Source organism: Salmo salar, unplaced genomic scaffold, assembly GCF_965601325.2.
Source record: "Salmo salar unplaced genomic scaffold, fSalSal1 ptg000306l, whole genome shotgun sequence".
Lineage (NCBI taxonomy): Eukaryota > Metazoa > Chordata > Actinopteri > Salmoniformes > Salmonidae > Salmo > Salmo salar.
In genome coordinates, this window is record NW_027675347.1 from 1,337,501 (window position 1) to 1,360,248 (window position 22,748).

Below are 22,748 nucleotides of genomic sequence, written 5' to 3' on the forward strand. Positions count from 1 at the left end.
GAAACGCAGATTCCCGGTCGGAATATTATCGCTTTTTTACGAGAAAAATGGCATAAAAATGGATTTTAAACAGCGGTTGACATGCTTCGAAGTACGGTAATGAAATATTTAGAATTTTTTTGTCACGAAATGTGCCATGCGCACGACCCTTATTTACCAATCGGATAGTGTCTGGAACACACGAACAAAACGCCGCTATTTGGATATAACGATGGATTATTTTGGACCAAACCAACATTTGTTATTGAAGTAGCAGTCCTGGGAGTGCATTCTGATGAAGAACATCAAAGGTAATCAAACTTTTCTAATAGTAAATCTGATTTTGGTCAGGGCTAAACTTGGTCGGTGTCTAAATGGCTAGCCGTGATGGCTGGGCTATCTACTGAGAATATTGTAAAATGTGCTTTCACCGAAAAGCTAGTTTAAAATCGGACATATCGAGTGCATAGAGGAGTTCTGTATCTATAATTATTAAAATAATTGTTATGTTTTTTGTTTTTATGTTTTTTGTGAACGTTTATCGTGAGTAATTTAGTAAATTCACCGGAGGTTTGCGGGGGGTATGCTAGTTCTGAGCGTCACATGCTAATGTAAAAAAGCTGGTTTTTGATATTAATATGAACTTGATTGAACAAAACATGCATGCATTGTATAACATAATGTCCTAGGGTTGTCATCTGATGAAGATCATCAAAGGTTAGTGCTGCATTTAGCTGTGGTTTGGGTTTTTGTGACATTATATGCTAGCTTGAAAAATGGGTGTCTGATTATTTCTGGCTGGGTACTCTGCTGACATAATCTAATGTTTTGCTTTCGTTGTAAAGCCTTTTTGAAATCGGACAATGTGGTTAGATTAACGAGAGTCTTATCTTTAAAATGCTGTAAAATAGTCATATGTTTGAAAAATTGAAGTTTTCAGATTTTAGAGGAATTTGTATTTCGCGCCACTGGCTATTGAGTAGGTGGGACGATTTGGTGCCACCTATCCTAGAGAGCATCATTGGATATTGCTAGCGGAACGTCTAGATGTAAGAGGTTAATAATAAGTTACCTGAGGTAAACCTACAAGGATAGTTAATAATAAGTTACCTGAGGTAAACCTACAAGGATAGTTAATAATAAGTTACCTGAGGTAAACCTACAAGGATAGTTAATAATAAGTTACCTGAGGTAAACCTACAAGGATAGTTAACCTGTTAGGGCTAGGGGGCAGTATTGACACGGCTGGATAAAAAACATACCCGATTTAATCTGGTTACCACTCCTACCCAGTAACTAGAATATGCATATACTTATTACATATGGATAGAAAACACCCTAAATTTTCTAAAACTGTTTGAATGGTGTCTGTGAGTATAACAGAACTCAAATGGCAGGTCAAAACCTGAGAGATTCCTTTACAGGAAGTGGCCTGTCTGACCATTTCTTGAACTTCTTTTCCATCTCTATCATTTACTAAGGATCTCTGCTCTAACGTGACACTTCCCACGTCGTCCATAGGCGCTCAGAGCCCGGGAAAAAACAGAATGTCGTCATTCCAGCCCCAGGCTGAAACATATTATCGCCTTTCTCAAGTGGCCGATCAAGGGACACTGGGCTTAGGCGCGTGACCCCGACCGCCCCCGCCTTTGGGATTTTTTCCTCTGTTTGCCGAAAAGGAGATTCCCTGTCGGAATATTATCGCTTTTCTACGAGAAAAATGTCGTAAAAATTGATTTTAAACAGCGGTTGACATGCTTCGAAGTACGGTAATGGAATATTTAGAATTTTATTGTCACGAATTGCGCCATGCGCGCGACACTTCTTTACTATTTCGGATAGTGTCTGGAACGCACGAACAAAACGCCGCTATTCGGATATAACGATGGATTATTTTGGACCAAACCAACATTTGTTATTGAAGTAGCAGTCCTGGGTGTGCATTCTGACGAAGACAACAAAAGGTAATCAAACTTTTATAATAGTAAATATGATTATGGTGAGTGCTAAACTTGCCGGGTGTCTAAATAGCGAGCCCGTGATGCCTGGGCTATGTACTTAGAATATTGCAAAATGTGCTTTCACCAAAAAGCTATTTTAAAATCGGACATATCGAGTGCATAGAGGAGGTCTGTATCTATAATTCTTAAAATAATTGTTATGCTTTTTGTGAACGTTTATCGTGAGTAATTTAGTAAAATGTTAGCGAATTCCCCGGCTTGGCTTGGTACTCTGCTGACATAATCTAATGTTTTGCTTTCGTTGTAAAGAATTTTTGAAATCGGACAGTGTGGTTAGATTAACGAGAGTCTAGTCTTTAACCTGTTAGGGCTAGGGGGCAGTATTGACACGGCTGGATAAAAAAACATACCCGATTTAATCTGGTTACCACTCCTACCCAGTAACTAGAATATGCATATACTTATTACATATGGATAGAAAACACCCTAAATTTTCTAAAACTGTTTGAATGGTGTCTGTGAGTATAACAGAACTCATTTGGCAGGCAAAACCCTGAGACATTTTCTGACAGGAAGTGGATACCTGATGTGTTGTATTACCTTTAAACCTATCCCATTGAAAAACACAGGGGCTGAGGAATATTTTGGCACTTCCTATTGCTTCCACTAGATGTCACCTGCCTTTACAAAGTGTTTTGAGTCTTCTGGAGGGAGATCTGACCGAACAAGAGCCATGGAACGATGATGGCCCATTAGACACCTGGCGCGCGAGTTCATGTTGGGTACCCTCGTTCCAATACGTTATAAAAGAGTATGCATTCGTCCACCTTGAATATTATTCATGTTCTGGTTAAAAAAGGCCCTAATGATTTATGCTATACAACGTTTGACATGTTTGAACGAACGTAAATATATTTTTTCCCCTCGTTCATGACGAGAAGTCCGGCTGGCTTAGATCATGTGCTAACAAGACGGAGATTTTTGGACATAAATGATGAGCTTTTTTGAACAAAACTACATTCGTTATGGACCTGTGATACCTGGAAGTGACATCTGATGAAGAGAATCAAAGGTAATGGATTATTTACATAGTATTTTCGATTTTAGATCTCCCCAACATGACGTCTAGTCTGTATCGCAACGCGTATTTTTCTGGGCGCAGTGCTCAGATTATTGCAAAGTGTGATTTCCCAGTAAGGTTATTTTTAAATCTGGCAAGTTGATTGCGTTCAAGAGATGTAAATCTATAATTCTTTAAATGACAATATAATATTTTACCAATGTTTTCTAATTTTAATTATTTAATTTGTGACGCTGACTTGACTGCCGGTTATTGGAGGGAAACGATTTCCTCAACATCAATGCCATAGTAAAACGCTGTTTTTGGATATAAATATGAACTTGATAGAACAAAAAATGCATGCATTGTCTAACATAATGTCCTAGGAGTGTCATCTGATGGAGATTGTAAAAGGTTAGTGCATCATTTTAGCTGGTTTTATGGTTTTGGTGACCCTGTCTTTGAATTGACAAAACATTACACACAACTATTGTAAATGTACTGTCCTAACATACTCTAAATTTATGCTTTCGCCGTAAAACCTTTTTGAAATCGTAAAACGTGGTTAGATTAAGGAGATGTTTATCTTTCAAAGGGTGTAAAATAGTTGTATGTTTGAAAAATTTGAATTTTGACATTTATTTGGATTCAAATTTGCCGCTCTTGAAATGCACCTGCTGTTGATGGAGTGCACCACGGGTGGCACGCTAGCGTCCCACCTAGCCCATAGAGGTTAAATAGCTGTAAAATAGTCATATGTTTGAGAAATTGAAGTAATAGGATTTTTAACGTTTTGAAAATCGCGCCACAGGCTGCCAGTGGCTGTTACGTAGGTGGGACGAATTCGTCCCGCCTAGCCCAGAGAGGTTAATAATCTGTTACCTGAGGTAAACCTACAAGGATAGTTAATAATAAGTTACCTGAGGTAAACCTACAAGGATAGTTAACCTGTTAGGGCTAGAGGGCAGCATTGACACTGCTGGATAAAAAACATACCCGATTTAATCTGGTTACCACTCCTACTCAGTAACTAGAATATGCATATACTTATTACATATGGATAGAAAACACCCTAAATTTTCTAAAACTGTTTGAATGGTGTCTGTGAGTATAACAGAACTCAAATGGCAGGTCAAAACCTGAGAGATTCCTTTACAGGAAGTAGCCTGTCTGACCATTTCTGGAACTTCTTTGCCATCTCTATCATTTACTAAGGATCTCTGCTCTAACGTGACACTTCCCACGTCTTCCATAGGCTCTCAGAGCCCGGGAAAAAACAGAATGTCGTCATTCCAGCCCCAGGCTGAAACACATTATCGCCTTTCTCAAGTGGCCCATCAAGAGACACTAGCTTATGCGCGTGACCCCGACCGCCCCCGCCTTTGGGATTTTTTCCTCTGTTTGCCGAAAAGGAGATTCCCTGTCGGAATATTATCGCTTTTCTACGAGAAAAATGACGTAAAAATTGATTTTAAACAGCGGTTGACATGCTTCGACGTACGGCAATGGAATACTTTGAATTTTATTGTCAGGAATTGCGCCAAGCGCGTGACACTTCTTTACTATTTCGGATAGTGTCTGGAACGCACGAACAAAACGCCGCTATTCGGATATAACGATGGATTATTTTGGACCAAACCAACATTTGTTATTGAAGTAGCTGTCCTGGGTGTGCATTCTGACGAAGACAACAAAAGGTAATGACATTTTTATAATAGTAAATATGATTATGGTGAGTGCTAAACTTGCCGGGTGTCTAAATAGCGAGCCCGTGATGCCTGGGCTATGTACTTAGAATATTGCAAAATGTGCTTTCACCAAAAATCTATTTTAAAATCGGACATATCGAGTGCATAGAGGAGGTCTGTATCTATAATTCTTAAAATAATTGTTATGCTTTTTGTGAACGTTTATCGTGAGTAATTTAGTAAAATGTTAGCGAATTCCCCGTAAGTTTGCGGGGGGTATGCTAGTTCTGAACGTCACATGCTAATGTAAAAAGCTGGTTTTTGATATAAATATGAACTTGATTGAACAAAACATGCATGTATTGTATAACATAATGTCCTAGGGTTGTCATCTGATGAAGATCATCAAAGGTGAGTGCTGCATTTAGCTGTCTTCTGGGTTTTGGTGACATTATATGCTGGCTTGAAAAATGGGTGTCTGATTATTTCTGGCTTGGTACTCTGCTGACATAATCTAATGTTTTGCTTTCGTTGTAAAGCCTTTTTGAAATCGGACAGTGTGGTTAGATTAACGAGAGTCTTATCTTTAAATGGCTGTAAAATAGTCATATGTTTGAGAAATTGAAGTAATAGGATTTTTAAGATTTTGAAAATCGCGCCACAGGCTGCAAGTGGCTGTTACGTAGGTGGGACGAATTCGTCCCGCCTAGCCTAGAGAGGTTAATAATCAGTTACCTGAGGTAAACCTACAAGGTTAACGCGGGCTGGAAGATAATTACTTCAAAACCACAGCAAACAGCTGGGACATATAGTAATATTATATATATATATAATATTATATCACTGGGCTCCTCTGTGCTAACAAACCCTGTGTACCACCCCTCCCCTGTTTAACCTTGAATTTCGTTCAGAAAAACACTTCCACATTTAGCAAAATGAACCAACTCTTTACTGATCTGTTCGGTGGTAATAAACGGAGGCAGATTAGACACCACTACTCTTGTCGAAATCAGCACCAACACACCCCTCACATAAATCATACTGGTAACTAGCCGGGTAACAAGACTCACCTTTTACATTACCACAACCACCGCCTTGTTCATTCTGGATACAGAGTGTATATGTTCCTCTCCCACCTGTTCACCGACCAGGATCAGTAATTCCTCCACAACATTCTCCACAACGCACCTGAAGAGACAGCGTTTCTTCTCCACTCGGTTGAGGACATCAAACTACCCTACTCCCTCCTCAACTCTAACCGATAAACAGCGGAAACCGATAAACAAACCCTCCCACCATGACAAAATACATTTGGAAAATAGGCAAAAGAATAGCTGCACTCTTCACGAACGACAAAACCTCACGTTACCAACTTCTTCTTCTTCTATGGTATAATGGCGGTCCTCAAACCAACGTTAAAGGAGCGTGGCGCCTCCTACTGTGCTGGAGTGTGTTCAATCACGGTTTACACCATTTCTAAATCCTCCTACCTAACTCAGTACTTCTGAGAAAATAAAAAAGATCCCTACTAACTTCTAATAGACCCTCCCCCAACCCCCAAATCCCTTCCAAACCCCCATCCAACCCCGTCCAACCTCAATGACCCTACACTTCAATCTTTCCCTCTCTTCTACATCCTTACAACAATATAACAACACATGCTCCACCATTTCATTGACAATACCCTCCAGACACAAACCATTCACATGCTGCCAACCAGATGTAAGGACCAGTTCAATGTACAATGTCCTAAACACAATCGAGGAAACACCACCTCTTCCTTCCTAATCTGACCTTTGAACCTTGGTCCACCGACATTCTTTGGAGGGCATATAAAAGCCGTCCCTTGTGCTCAGAGTCCCATCTCTTCTGCCACACATCTATCAAAATGTCTCTGATCTCACATTTGTCCTCACCTCTACCCAGTGGAACATTAATATATATTATATCTTGTTTTAAAGTTATTTTAGCTAACTGTTTAACCTTAAATTTACAAAATGGGAAAAGGGGAAATTATGATAATACTAAAAAACACCCTTCCAACTAACCCTACACTCATTAAAACCCACTACCCCATTCCACTACTTTGACCCTATCTGCTCCTGCACCAGGCCAACTAACCCTACACTCATTAAAACCCACTACCCCATTCCACTACTTTGACCCTATCTGCTCCTGCACCAGGCCAACTAACCCTACACTCATTAAAACCCACTACCCCATTCCACTACTTTGACCCTATCTGCTCCTGCACCAGGCCAACTAACCCTACACTCATTAAAACCCACTACCCCATTCCACTACTTTGACCCTATCTGCTCCTGCACCAGGCCAACGGCCTGGGAGGACGGGACACCACCACTCAACACACCCTGGAACTCTTCTGAAGTCAAATCTAGTATGACCAAATACACTAAGAAGCCAATTTTTGTTCTGTGATTTACATTCCATTTCTGCGGTACAGTTGATAACCATTTGCTATGAACACTAAGAAGCCAACCTTACTGAAGCATATATCACTCGTTGGCCTGTCCCTCTGTGCTGTCACAGATCTACTACTCACAGGGATCCTCTCAGGATCCCTCAGCCTTGACCCATCCTCCTCTACTTTCTTCACTGCCTCAGCAGTGACAACCTGTTCCCAACAGTGGGGTCAGTGGGATTGGATAGGGGCCCCTCTACCTCTCTCTCTCTCTCTGACTGGAGGAGACAGGTGAAATGGTGTGTCTCCTCTGGTCAACAATACTCACCTTGAAAGACTCCACAGCCTGTTGGAGCTCCTTCAGCTCCTTCTCTCTCTCCTGGAATCTCTGCTGGACCTTCTGCTGACTCATCCCCAGCTGCCTCTGTGGAGAATCACTCTTCAATGAGCTATCAAGCTTTATTAGTCCAGTAGATCAATAGTATAGTAATGTGACATAGGGCCCATAGAGAGGAAGATCTAAAAAAATGGATGGTCCATTTACTAAATGATATTTATTTGTTGCTATGTGAATGACTATAGTTTTTATGGTAGGACTACATGTATCAACAGGTTGAGACTGAACTTTGGACTCATAAAAGGGCATTCAGAATGATAATAGTGTTTGACATTATAAAATGGTGATACATCTGGAGAATCTGGGTTGACATATCAATATACTCAAGGTTTGTGTTCATATTTGTTCTGCTGAGGATTCATTTCATTTCAATGATCTCATATTCAAACAGCCTTAGTTCCTACTGTATCTTTAATTCTTTGTTTATCAGACAGTCACCAACAAGTTGTTCTGGTCTTACCTGTTTCTCAGTCCTCTCTGCTGCAGCTGACACTGTATCATGGCCTTTATGTTCATCCATTGTACACAGATAACAGATACACTGCTGATCGGTACGACAGTAAACCTCCAGCAGTTTGTCATGATGAGAGCAGATCTTCTCCTGTAGTTGTGCGGTGGCTTTGACCAGCTTGTGCTTCTTGAAAGCTGGAGATTCGTAGTGAGATTGGAGGTGAGTCTCACAGTAAGAGGCCAGACACACCAGACAGGACATGAGGGCTTTCTGCTTTCTGGTCCCAGTGCAGACATCACACGCCACATCTCCAGGTCCAGCATAGCACAGAGCAGGAGGGGGAGCAGCCTGGAGTCCTGTCTTCTTCAGTTTCTCCACCACCTCAGCCAATAGGTTACTTTTTGTCAGAATAGGCCTTGGAGTGAAGGTCTGTCTGCACTGAGGACAGCTATAGACCCCTTTCAGAACATCCTGATCCCAGCAGCCCTCAATACAGCTCCTACAGTAACTGTGTCCACAGGGGATGGTGACTGGTTCCTTCAGTAGATCCAGACAGACAGAACAACAGAACTGGTCCTGGTCCAGCAGAACTCCCTGTTGAGCCATTGGGACGGTTGTTCACTCTCACACAGACTGACGAGACAGAGACTCAGATCAGTTTCGTTTCCTCAGAAGAGAGTTTGTGGGAGGGGGAGGGATTTCCTGGTTCTGCCAGAGGGGTGGGGTTAGAGGGAGGGAGGGGTTAGAGGGAGGGAGGAAGAGAGAGAGGAACTGCATGCAACAGCAAGAGGGAGACAAATAGTCTTGTTCCTTGGTTAGAGCCCTTAACATGGAATAAATGAAATAATGAATCTTAAAATGTGAGTTATTAGAATATAAAGGGTAACAGTTTCTATGAAGTACATATTATAATTATTTTAATGACCTTTATAATGCCTTATAATACACTTATGTGTTCTAATAAGCAATAAGGCCTGAGGAGGTGTGGTATATGTAAGGATTGCGGACCTGGTGGCAGTGAAGTCAGATGCAGGAGAGCAGAGATAGGTAATAGCCGGAGCAGTTTAATACAAAACGAACCTACATGGGTACAAAACCCGATGCGCACCAGTAACAGAGTACAAGCACTTACAAACAAACAATTCCACACAAGGACATGGGGGGAACAGAGGGTTAAATACACAACAATTCATGATGGAAATGGAAACCAGATGTGTAAGAAAACAAGACAAAACAAATGGAAAATGAAAAAGTGGATCGACGATGGCTAGAAGACCGGTGACGCCGACCGCCGAACAAGGAGAGGAAATGACTTCGGTGGAAGTGGTGACAGTATATGGCTAATATACAGTACCACGGCTAAGTGCTGTTTTTAGGCACGACGCAAAGCGGATTGAGAATTATGTAACACTTTCAAAAATACAATCAAATAAAAATGTTATTGGTCACATACACATATTTAGTAGATGTTATTATGGGTGTAGTGAAATGCTTGTGTTCCTGGTTCCAACAGTGCAGTAGTATCTAACAATACACCCTAATGTAAATGTCACAGGTGTCGTAGGGTTTAGACCAAGACGCAGTGGGAAAATGTACACTCATCTTCTTTTATTAAAGGACAAAGAACAGGCCAGTAAGGCACAAAGCTATACACAGCAACAATCTGCCACAAAACCCCCATGACTAACAAACTCCTAATTATAGGACCTTCAATCAGAGGCCCGAACCACATAAAACAAACACCCCTCTACCTAAATACATAGCCCGGACCACATAAACCAAACACCCATCTACCTAAATACATAGCCCGAACCACATAAACCAAACACCCCTCTACCTAAATACATAGCCCGAACCACATAAACCAAACACCCCTCTACCTAAATACATAGCCCGAACCACATAAAACAAACACCCCTCAACCTAAATACATAGCCCGAACCGCATAAAACAAACACCCCCTGCCACGTCCTGACCAAACTACAATAACAAATAACCCCTATTACTGGTCAGGACGTGACAGTAAAAAGTAAAGGAATTAAGAAATATAGAATTATTAGGATGAGCAATGTTGGAGTCCTGGAATATAAATATATATACTGAGTATATACTGTGTGTATATGTGTGTATATATATATATGTGTGTATATATATATATATATATATATATATATATATATATACACACACACACACACACACACAGAACCAGTCTGGAGTATATATATATATATACACACACATATACACAGAACCAGTCTGGAGTATATATATACACACACAGAACCAGTCTGGAGTATATATATATATACACACAGAACCAGTCTGGAGTATATATATATATATATATATATATATATATATATATATATATATATATACACACACACACAGAACCAGTCTGGAGTATATATATATATATATATATATATATATATATATATATATATATATATATATATATATATATATATATATATATATATATATACACACACACACACACACACACACACACACAGTACCAGTCTGGAGTATATATATATATACACAGAACCAGTCTGGAGTATATATATATATATACACACAGAACCAGTCTGGAGTATATATATATACACACATATATATACACACACATACACACAGAACCAGTCTGGAGTATATATATATATATTATATATATATATATATATATATATATATATATATATATATATATACACACACAGAACCAGTCTGGAGTATATATATATAATATATATATATATACACACACAGTACCAGTCTGGAGTATATATATATACACAGAACCAGTCTGGAGTATATATATATATATACACACAGTACCCGTCTGGAGTATATATATATATATACACAGAACCAGTCTGGAGTATATATATATATATATACACACAGTACCCGTCTGGAGTATATATATATATACACACAGAACCAGTCTGGAGTATATATATATATACAGTACCAGTCAAATGTTGGGACACACTTACTCATTCAAGGGTTTTTCTTTATTTTTACATTCATGTCGTTTCTCTGCTTATTTGAGCTGTTCTTGCCATAATATGGACTTGGTCTTTTACCAAATAGGGCTATCTTCTGTATACCAACCCTACCTTGTCACAACACAACTGATTTGCTCAAATGCATTTAGAAGGAAAGAAATTCCACAAATTAACTTTAACAAGGCACACCTGTTAATTGAAATGCATTCCAGGTGACTATCTCATGAAGCTGGTTGAGAGAATGCCAAGATTGTGCAAAGCTGTCATCAAGGCAAAGGGTGGCTACTTTGAAGAATCTCAAATATAAAATATATAAATATAACACTTTTTTTGGTTACTACATGATTCCATATCTGATATTTCATAGTCTTGATGTCTTCACTATTATTCTACAATGTTGAAAATAGTACAAATAAAGAAAAAGCCTTAATTGTTCTAAAACTTTTGACCGGTAGTGTATATATAAATGTAAAGGGATGTATAGGTAATATGGATCAAATATGTAGTATATCTGAAGAACAGTATGTGGACAGCAATAATTAAATAGGATAGTCCTTGACTAGAATACAGTATATACATATGAAGTGGACAGCAGTAGTTATATAGGATGAACCAGGACTAGAATACAGTATATACATATGAAGTGGATAGCAGTAGTTATATAGGATGAACCAGGACTAGAATACAGTATATACATATGAAGTGGACAGCAGTAGTTATATAGGATGAACCATGGACTAGAATACAGTATATACATATGAAGTGGACAGCAGTAGTTATATAGGATGAACCAGGACTAGAATACAGTTAATACAAATAAAGTGGACAGCAGTAGTTATATAGGATGAACCAGGACTAGAATACAGTATATACATATGAAGTGGACAGCAGTAGTTATATAGGATGAACCAGGACTAGAATACAGTATATACATATGAAGTGGGCAGCAGTAGTTATATAGGATGAACCAGGACTAGAATACAGTATATACATATGAAGTGGACAGCAGTAGTTATATAGGATGAACCAGGACTAGAATACAGTATATACATATGAAGTGGACAGCAGTAGTTATATAGGATGAACCAGGACTAGAATACAGTATATACATATGAAGTGGACAGCAGTAGTTATATAGGATGAACCATGACTAGAATACAGTATATACATATGAAGTGGACAGCAGTAGTTATATAGGATGAACCATGACTAGAATACAGTATATACATATGAAGTGGGCAGCAGTAGTTATATAGGATGAACCAGGACTAGAATACAGTATATACATATGAAGTAGACAGCAGTAGTTATATAGGATGAACCATGACTAGAATACAGTATATACATATGAAGTGGACAGCAGTAGTTATATAGGATGAACCAGGACTAGAATACAGTATATACATATGAAGTGGACAGCAGTAGTTATATAGGATGAACCAGGACTGGAATACAGTATATACATATGAAGTGGACAGCAGTAGTTATATAGGATGAACCATGACTAGAATACAGTATATACATATGAAGTGGACAGCAGTAGTTATATAGGATGAACCATGGACTAGAATACAGTATATACATATGAAGTGGACAGCAGTAGTTATATAGGATGAACCATGACTAGAATACAGTATATACATATGAAGTGGACAGCAGTAGTTATATAGGATGAACCAGGACTAGAATACAGTATATACATATGAAGTGGACAGCAGTAGTTATATAGGATGAACCATGACTAGAATACAGTATATACATATGAAGTGGACAGCAGTAGTTATATAGGATGAACCATGACTAGAATACAGTATATACATATGAAGTGGGCAGCAGTAGTTATATAGGATGAACCAGGACTAGAATACAGTATATACATATGAAGTAGACAGCAGTAGTTATATAGGATGAACCATGACTAGAATACAGTATATACATATGAAGTGGACAGCAGTAGTTATATAGGATGAACCAGGACTAGAATACAGTATATACATATGAAGTGGACAGCAGTAGTTATATAGGATGAACCAGGACTGGAATACAGTATATACATATGAAGTGGACAGCAGTAGTTATATAGGATGAACCATGACTAGAATACAGTATATACATATGAAGTGGACAGCAGTAGTTATATAGGATGAACCATGGACTAGAATACAGTATATACATATGAAGTGGACAGCAGTAGTTATATAGGATGAACCATGACTAGAATACAGTATATACATATGAAGTGGACAGCAGTAGTTATATAGGATGAACCAGGACTAGAATACAGTATATACATATGAAGTGGACAGCAGTAGTTATATAGGATGAACCATGACTAGAATACAGTATATACATATGAAGTAGACAGCAGTAGTTATATAGGATGAACCAGGACTAGAATACAGTATATTCATATGAAGTGGACAGCAGTAGTTATATAGGATGAACCAGGACTAGAATACAGTTAATACAAATAAAGTGGACAGCAGTAGTTATATAGGATGAACCAGGACTAGAATACAGTATATACATATGAAGTAGACAGCAGTAGTTATATAGGATGAACCAGGACTAGAATACAGTATATTCATATGAAGTGGACAGCAGTAGTTATATAGGATGAACCAGGACTAGAATACAGTTAATACAAATAAAGTGGACAGCAGTAGTTATATAGGATGAACCAGGACTAGAATACAGTATATACATATGAAGTGGACAGCAGTAGTTATATAGGATGAACCAGGACTAGAATACAGTATATACATATGAAGTGGGCAGCAGTAGTTATATAGGATGAACCAGGACTAGAATACAGTATATACATATGAAGTGGACAGCAGTAGTTATATAGGATGAACCAGGACTAGAATACAGTATATACATATGAAGTGGACAGCAGTAGTTATATAGGATGAACCAGGACTAGAATACAGTATATACATATGAAGTGGACAGCAGTAGTTATATAGGATGAACCATGACTAGAATACAGTATATACATATGAAGTGGACAGCAGTAGTTATATAGGATGAACCATGACTAGAATACAGTATATACATATGAAGTGGGCAGCAGTAGTTATATAGGATGAACCAGGACTAGAATACAGTATATACATATGAAGTGGACAGCAGTAGTTATATAGGATGAACCAGGACTAGAATACAGTATATACATATGAAGTGGACATCAGTAGTTATATAGGATGAACCATGACTGGAATACAGTATATTCATTTTTATTTATTTCACCTTTATTTAACCAGGTAGGCAAGTTGAGAACAAGTTCTCATTTACAATTGCGACCTGGCCAAGATAAAGCAAAGCAGCTCGACAACATACAACAACACAGAGTTACACATGGAGTAAAACAAACATACAGTCAATAATACAGTTAAAAAATAAGTCTATATACAATGTGAGCAAATGAGGTGAGATAAGGGAGGTAAAGGCAAAAAAAAGGCCATAGTGGCAAAGTAAATACAATATAGCAAGTAAAACACTGGAATGGTAGATATGCAGTGGAAGAAAGTGCAAAGTAGACATAGAAATAATGGGGTGCAAAGGAGCAAAATAAATAAATAAATAAATACAGTAGGGGAAGAAGTAGTTGGGCTAAATTATAGATGGGCTATGTACAGGTGCAGTAATCTGTGAGCTGCTCTGACAGCTGGTGCTTAAAGCTAGTGAGGGAGATATGTGTTTCCAGTTTTAGAGATTTTTGTAGTTCGTTCCAGTCATTGGCAGCAGAGAACTGGAAGGAGAGACGGCCAAAGGAAGAAATGGCTTTGTGGGTGACCAGAGAGATCCCTGGCCTTATCTTCTCTCAAGAAGATGTCTGGTAGGCCCATTTAAATACCTTTTTTGGACATTTCAAGATAGCAGATGTTTGAGTTGGGTCTATTAACACAGCTCTGAGTTGTTATTATTATTATTTTATTTTTTTGACAAAATGAGCACTCCTGGAAGTGACAGATTTTGACTCATATTGAATGATAAGACTGAGATATTTAAAAACACTTTTTCAACATTTCAAGATAGCAGTTAGTTCAGTTTGATCTTACTAAAGACAGCTGTATATTATTTTTTTTGACCCAAAAAATATTCTATGTTCACGCCCACTTTTTTTGCACTATGTTTGAAGGCTGTCAACTTCTTGTCAGGAAGAGAATCACTTAGCCTTTCAACTAATTTTCAAATGATAGGATGCCTATTTAAAAACACTTTAGTAGGTGCAAGCGTCCCACCTAGCCCATAGAGGTTAAACCTAAACAGAATAAGTTGCAACTTAAGGTATAATTATTTTATTCATTTTGACATATTGTTTGGGACCACTTTTTTTGCTCTGTTTGAAGGCTGTCAGCTTCTTCTCAGGAAGAGAATCACTTAGCCTTTCAACTAATTTTGGGTTAGTTGGACTAATTTTGTGTTAGTTCTCTCAAGAAGAACAAACCCATCTCAACATGACAGAAAGTAAGTTTGACAACTTTAAATGGCTTATTAAAATCAAATTACAGATTTCTTCTCCTTTCTAACAAATCCACAGATGCAAATAACGAACATTACAAAATAATAAAATATGACAAACCCTAGTAAGGGCAGCAATTATATATAAATAAAGAACAAAATAAAGTGCTCAGTTTGACAAAATGTGTTTTAAACATCAGCCTGAGATTACCATTTGCTTTTTGTTAACTCAATTTCTTATCTGAACAGCCTCAACCAGTTGCACAAGAAACAGACTATCAACTCAATAAACATTTTCCCCCTCTTTTTTTACTTTGATAAACAGTAATGCTGTCTTGAGGTAGACATTAGAAGACAAGCGTGTCCTCCTTCGTTTAAAGATTTTGTGCGAGAAACACCAGCCTGTCAACGGCATCCGGCTTCAGAGATGCTCTGTGGCAGGTCACGATATTGCCACTGCAGCTGAAAACCCTTTCGGAGGGTGAACTGGTAGCTGGTACCAAGAGATACTTTTTTGCCAGGTGGCTCAGAGCAGGAAAGACAACTTCATGATCCTTCCACCACTTGAGGGGATCAGTGTCACTCTCCACACTTGCTGACTGCAAGTAACTTGACAGTTCATTTTCAATAGCCTCCCTCTTGGTTGGTGGCGCAGTGGTGGTGGCTGTGCGCTGCTTGAAGAAGCTTGCCAGTGTCTTAGCTTTTGGTGCCACTGCTGCTTCTCCATCTGCAGGCTCAGGCACAGTTGGCACACGTAGGTAAGGCGGTTGACAGCTGCTCTGATCAGCCAGTAGCGTCTCCACCTCCAAGACAGCTCTGTGCTTCAATGCATCAACTTTTTCACTTGGGATATAGGTGGCCCTGAAGCGTGGATCCACAAATGAAGCCATCTCCAATAGGTCAGTAGTGGCTGGGTCAGAATACTTGCGGTTGAGGTACTCAACAATGCCGGTCTTGATCGATTTGCAAAGCTCGCTATCACCCTCTTCACATGCCAGGAGACTTTCGTTAAAAAGGTGCAGCACAGGTTTTACATATGATAGAGGGACGTACTCCTCACCTGACAAAGCATCGGTAAAGTTCTGGAGAGGTTTCAGGACCTTTTGGACTGCTTCTAGGACCTCTAAGTCCTGCCAGGTAGGGACAAGGTGCCTGGTCTTTTTGTCATTAGACAGGACTTTGGCCAGTGCTCCTTCCTGCTCCAGGACTCTCTCTATCATCTGCTGCCTTGATCCCCAGCGTGTGGCAGACTCGGTTATGAGTTGGTGACTTGGCAGACCCAGCTGAATCTGGACTTCAGCAAGATGTCTCCTTTTCTTCCAGCTGTACCAAAAACAGCTTACAATTCTCTTGCACAGAGAAATGGCCCGGGTGACGCGCTTGTCATTCATGCCATGTCCTGTCAGAATCATAAAAAAAACTATTAAACAAATGTGCTTATGCGAGAAATTTGACTCTGTTTTCACTTTAACACACTCATACAACTAAGTGCTTTCCAAAATCAAGCTTTAGAAATATTCTACATTAATATTTTCTTGTTTCATAGTTTATTTTTTTAATCAACGCCAGTCCTAATCATAAATATCAAATATTATATTCATTTATTTTCTGAATTTGAATCCTGTAAGTGATTTGTCTGTATTATTATTTTTGTATAATTTATAAATGATGACTATACTGTATGTACATTTACTGATGTTTCGTTCTTGTTGTTGTTCTTAGTATTTATGTTTAGTATTTAATGCTACTTCATATTTCTACTCCACTAAAAACTCCACAATGTTTAGGCCTACCTACGTGTCAACATTAGTTTCTAGTTACTTTGCAGTTGGCTCTTCAATCCAGAGAAAAAACTATAGTCTATCATAATAACTAAATATGTTACCTTGATGATATCAACAGGCTAACCAGCATTTTAAAGTCATAATTACCTCACCTTTACCAGCTGTAACATTAAAGTGGTAAACACATCAATGCATCACTAATTCTTATCCAATAACCTAATAAATATGGTTCTGAAATCTACCATCCTGTATTGTAAGTGATTTTACTTTTAGCACTTTATGTTTTGTGTTTTATTAATCAATCTTTGGCCAAGACAGCAGCATAAAACAAAACAAGTTGCAGACAGACACAAAGGAAAAATAATGAAAAACTAATATTTTAATATGTGTTTTTATTTAAAGTAAAATATGTGAATAGTCCTTAATAAAACACTGCACTCCCCAATAGCCAAGTGTAGTCTGACCGAAGCACTGCATCCTCATCGTTCAGCTCCACCGCTCTGACCACGTCGCTCCCGTTGGCGGTTGTTATAGCAACCGGATGCTTTTCTTGGAGTTTCCCAGCTTGCGTCCTGCGAGGCCTCAGCTATATGCTCACCGGTGTGATCCTGGGGGGAAATAACTTGTTTTGGAGACACGACGCTTGTTTTCATCTCCCCCAGTCGTTGAATGAAGTGAACATGTCACGCTTCATGTAAAGGCTCACATTGTCCTGCTCGACCCACATATCGCTGGTCAACGCCAAAATGGGTCCCGTTAGCGAGCCGGTCAGCAAGGCTCTGCCTGACTTCAGTGGACATTTGTGGCGGTGCTTCTCGTGTAAAGTAGTTGGGAAGCTCATATCTCGGGTCCATAGTTTTCAGTAGCTTTTTGAATCCGACTTGTTCCACAGTTGCAACAGGGACCATATCTTTAGCAATGTGATAGGACACCGCTGTAGTTATAGTACACCACTTGCCAATTTTCTTTTCATAAAGGCACACTGCGGGAAAATGAAGTTTGCAGTGAGCTTTGTTTCGGGGCTTTTCCGGGTTGTCGACGGCTTGCGGCTGGGGCTTCTGCAGCGCGCAGTTTCACACACTCTTCGTATTGCAGTTTGTGCCACTGTTTTAGGTGGTGAAAAAGATTTGTAGTGCTTCCACCCCTGGCTCTAAGTTATTTTTATGGCACTGCCTACATATAACGTGATTTTGTTGCTCATCTGATACTTTGAATCCGAACCATCTCCAAATTACTGAGCCAATGCTTTTTCTTTTACTAACCAATTCCTCGTCAAAACGCTCCGCAGACGCTGTTGCTTCCTCCATGTTTGTTGAAGTGTCTGTTCCTGCCCCTCCGCCCTCTGTGCATGAAAGAGGAGGCGCGGGGAGCAGCGCAGAGAGCTCCGGGTCTGCAGCTTGCTTGGAGCAAGGATCAAAGCGCAAATTTCAACTATATCGATATATGCGAAATGGTCTAATTTCATATCACATTTAAAATATATCGATATATTTTTTATATCGATATATCGCCCAGCCCTACTGGTAGGCCCATTTAAATACCTTTTTTGGACATTTCAAGATAGCAGATGTTTGAGTTGGGTCTATTAACACAGCTGTGAGTTGTTATTTTTTTCATTTTTTCATTTTTGACAAAATGAGCACTCCTGGAAGTGACAGATTTTGACTCATATTGAGTGATAAGACTGAGCGATTTAAAAACAATTTTTCAACATTTCAAGATAGCAGTTAGTTCAGTTTGATCTTATTAAAGACAGCTGTATCATTTTTGTATTCATTTTGACATATTTTTTGGGACCACTTCTTTTGCTCTGTTTGAAGGGTGTCAGCTTCTTCTCAGGAAGAGAATCACTTGACCTTTCGACAAATTTTGGGTTAGTTCGACTCATTTTGGATTAGTTCTCTCAAGAAGAGGAAGGACCTGATCCTAGATCATAATGAATCAGATTACATGGAGAGGGGGGGACCTGATCCTAGATCATAATGAATCAGATTACATGGAGAGGGGGACCTGATCCTAGATCATAATGAATCAGATTACATGGAGAGGGGGACCTGATCCTAGATCATAATGAATCAGATTACATGGAGAGGGGGGACCTGATCCTATATCATAATGAATCAGATTACATGGAGAGGGGGGACCCAATCCTAGATCATAATGAATCAGATTACATGGAGAGGGGGGGACCTGATCCTAGATCATAATGAATCAGATTACATGGAGAGGGGCGACCCGATCCTAGATCATAATGAATCAGATTACATGGAGAGGGGGGACCTGATCCTAGATCATAATGAATCAGATTACATGGAGAGGGGGACCTGATCCTAGATCATAATGAATCAGATTACATGGAGAGGGGGACCTGATCCTAGATCATAATGAATCAGATTACATGGAGAGGGGGGACCTGATCCTAGATCATAATGAATCAGATAACATGGAGAGGGGGGACCTGATCCTATGTCATAATGAATCAGATAACATGGAGAGGAGGACCTGATCCTAGATCATAATGAATCAGATTACATGGAGAGGGGGGACCTGATCCTATGTCATAATGAATCAGATTACATGGAGAGGAGGACCTGATCCTAGATCATAATGAATCAGATTACATGGAGAGGGGGGACCTGATCCTAGATCATAATGAATCAGATTACATGGAGAGGGGGGACCTGATCCTAGATCATAATGAATCAGATTACATGGAGAGGGGGAACTGATCCTAGATCATAATGAATCAGATTACATGGAGAGGGGGGACCTGATCCTATGTCATAATGAATCAGATTACATTGAGAGGAGGGACCTGATCCTAGATCATAATGAATCAGATTACATGGAGAGGAGGGACCTGATCCTAGATCATAATGAATCAGATTACATGGAGAGGGGGGACCTGATCCTAGATCATAATGAATCAGATTACATGGAGAGGGGGACCTGATCCTAGATCATAATGAATCAGATTACATGGAGAGGGGGGACCTGATCCTAGATCATAATGAATCAGATTACTTGGAGAGGGGGGACCTGATCCTATGTCATAATGAATCAGATTACATGGAGAGGAGGACCTGATCCTAGATCATAATGAATCAGATTACATGGAGAGGGGGGACCTGATCCTATGTCATAATGAATCAGATTACATGGAGAGGAGGACCTGATCCTAGATCATAATGAATCAGATTACATGGAGAGGGGGGACCTGATCCTAGATCATAATGAATCAGATTACATGGAGAGGGGGGACCTGATCCTAGATCATAATGAATCAGATTACATGGAGAGGGGGAACTGATCCTAGATCATAATGAATCAGATTACATGGAGAGGGGGGACCTGATCCTATGTCATAATGAATCAGATTACATTGAGAGGAGGGACCTGATCCTAGATCATAATGAATCAGATTACATGGAGAGGAGGGACCTGATCCTAGATCATAATGAATCAGATTACATGGAGAGGGGGGACCTGATCCTAGATCATAATGAATCAGATTACATGGAGAGGGGGACCTGATCCTAGATCATAATGAATCAGATTACATGGAGAGGGGGGACCTGATCCTAGATCATAATGAATCAGATTACTTGGAGAGGGGGGACCTGATCCTATGTCATAATGAATCAGATTCCATGGAGAGGGGGACCTGATCCTAGATCATAATGAATCAGATTAAATGGAGAGGGGGGACCTGATCCTAGATCATAATGAATCAGATTACATGGAGAGGAGGGACCTGATCCTAGATCATAATGAATCAGATTACTTGGAGAGGGGGACCTGATCCTAGATCATAATGAATCAGATTAAATGGAGAGGGGGGACCTGATCCTAGATCATAATGAATCAGATTACATGGAGAGGGGGACCTGATCCTAGATCAGCAATCCAACTCTGGGACACTGCCTGTATGAAACAGAACACATAGTTATAAAGTGTAGTTACAGCAGGTATTTACTGCCATCTAGTGGAAGATACCAATAAAACACTTTATTTTCAGGGTGGGGAGACGGCTGATTGAAACCGAAAGTAAAGTTGTTCTTTTGTTCAGGATCCATTTTGAGACGACAGAGCAGAAAACACTACATGGAGATTATTGAAAAATAAAGTAAGTATTTCTGAACAATAATCTATTCTAATGGACAGAGTAAGAGAATGAATACTAGGAATGAGATATTACTAGTTAGTAGAACTGCTACTTGAGCTGAGTTGCTGACAGACAGCAGTTTTCAAAGTGGAAACTAATCAGTAGGTCTACATGTTATCAGTAAAACGTCTGGTAAAGATGGCGGAGGAGCTTTTACATTATATGGTTTTATGTTTATCTCAGGGTTTCTCAATCCTTTTGTTCTTACCAGCACGTACACACCTGATTCAACTAATCATTAAATATTTTATGACAGTTTAATATTTGAGGCATACAAATTAACATTCTCAAATAATTAAAACCTTTTGGGTTTGTAGGCCTGTTAACAATTATTATAGTCCTACAGTAACTCACATTCTGGAGGAAAAAACACAGCTAAACTTGGTTTCCAGTAAATTATATGTTTAGCTAAAATAATGTAAGAGAGATGTCTTGAAGAAACGCATCTGGGTTTAGAACTCTGTGTCTCAGTGCCCTGCGACAGTGGAAAGTTAGTTTTGCATGGCCCGGTGCTACAGGTGAGTGGAGTTTTTCTTTAAGGACCAATGGAATGGTCTAAAATGCGTAAACTCTGCGCACCCGGGGAGCCGGGCAATGCAAAACAAATTCACCCTGTGACCGTTGTTTTATTTCCTTATATGAAACTGAAAGTAACTTTGTAGCCCACGCAGTTACAAAATGTCTGTTGAAACTGTGGCTCATATGTCTCTAGAACGTTAGAACAGTGGTGGAAAAAGTACTCAATTCTCATACTGGAGTAAAAGTAAAGACACCTTAATAGAAAATGACTCAATTAAAAGTGAAAGTCACCCAGTAAAATACTTCTTCAGTAAAAGTCAAAGTATTTGGTTTCAAATATAATTAAGTATCAAAAGTAAATGTAATTGCTAAAATATACTTAAGCATCAAAAGTAAAAGTAAAGTAGTGATAATTTAAAATTCCTTTTATTAAGCAAACCAGACGGCACAATTTTCTTGTTATTTTAATTTACGGATAGCCAGGGTCACACTCCAACACTCAGACATCATTTAAAAATGAAGCATTTGTGTTTAGTGAGTCCTCCAGATCAGAGGCAGGGATGACCAGGGATGTTCTCTGTTTAGTGAGTCCTTCAGATCAGAGGCAGTAGGGATGACCAGGGATGTTCTCTGTTTAGTGAGTCCTCCAGATCAGAGACAGTAGGGATGACCAGGGATGTTCTCTGTTTAGTGAGTCCTCCAGATCAGAGGCAGTAGGGATGACCAGGGATGTTCTCTGTTTAGTGAGTCCGCAGTAGGGATGACCAGGGATGTTCTCTGTTTAGTTAGTCCTCCAGATCAGAGGCAGTAGGGATGACCAGGGATGTTCTCTGTT

At 39.3% G+C, this 22,748-nt stretch overlaps 2 protein-coding genes and 1 long non-coding RNA gene across 3 annotated transcripts in view; 1 reads left to right on the plus strand and 2 right to left on the minus strand.

Annotated features, from left to right (window-relative positions):
• LOC145875696 (tripartite motif-containing protein 16-like) overlaps positions 1 to 9,852 on the minus strand; it is a 19,660-nt gene extending 9,808 nt beyond the window's left edge. Inside the window, exons 1-2 of the mRNA XM_082971528.1 lie at positions 7,968 to 9,852; positions 7,439 to 7,534 (exon numbers count right to left, since the gene is read on the minus strand). Coding sequence (XP_082827654.1) covers positions 7,439 to 7,534; positions 7,968 to 8,564 — 693 coding nt within the window. The 5' untranslated portion in view covers positions 8,565 to 9,852. The remainder of the gene's footprint in view (positions 1 to 7,438; positions 7,535 to 7,967) is intronic.
• LOC145875697 (uncharacterized) overlaps positions 1 to 22,748 on the minus strand; it is a 211,235-nt gene that overhangs the window by 9,808 nt on the left and 178,679 nt on the right. The gene's annotated exons all lie outside the window — the stretch shown is intronic.
• Positions 21,273 to 22,748, plus strand: part of LOC123741777 (NLR family CARD domain-containing protein 3-like) — a 39,670-nt gene continuing 38,194 nt past the window's right edge. Inside the window, 1 exon segment of the mRNA XM_082971527.1 lies at positions 21,273 to 21,355. The gene's annotated coding sequence lies outside the window, so the exon portion shown is untranslated.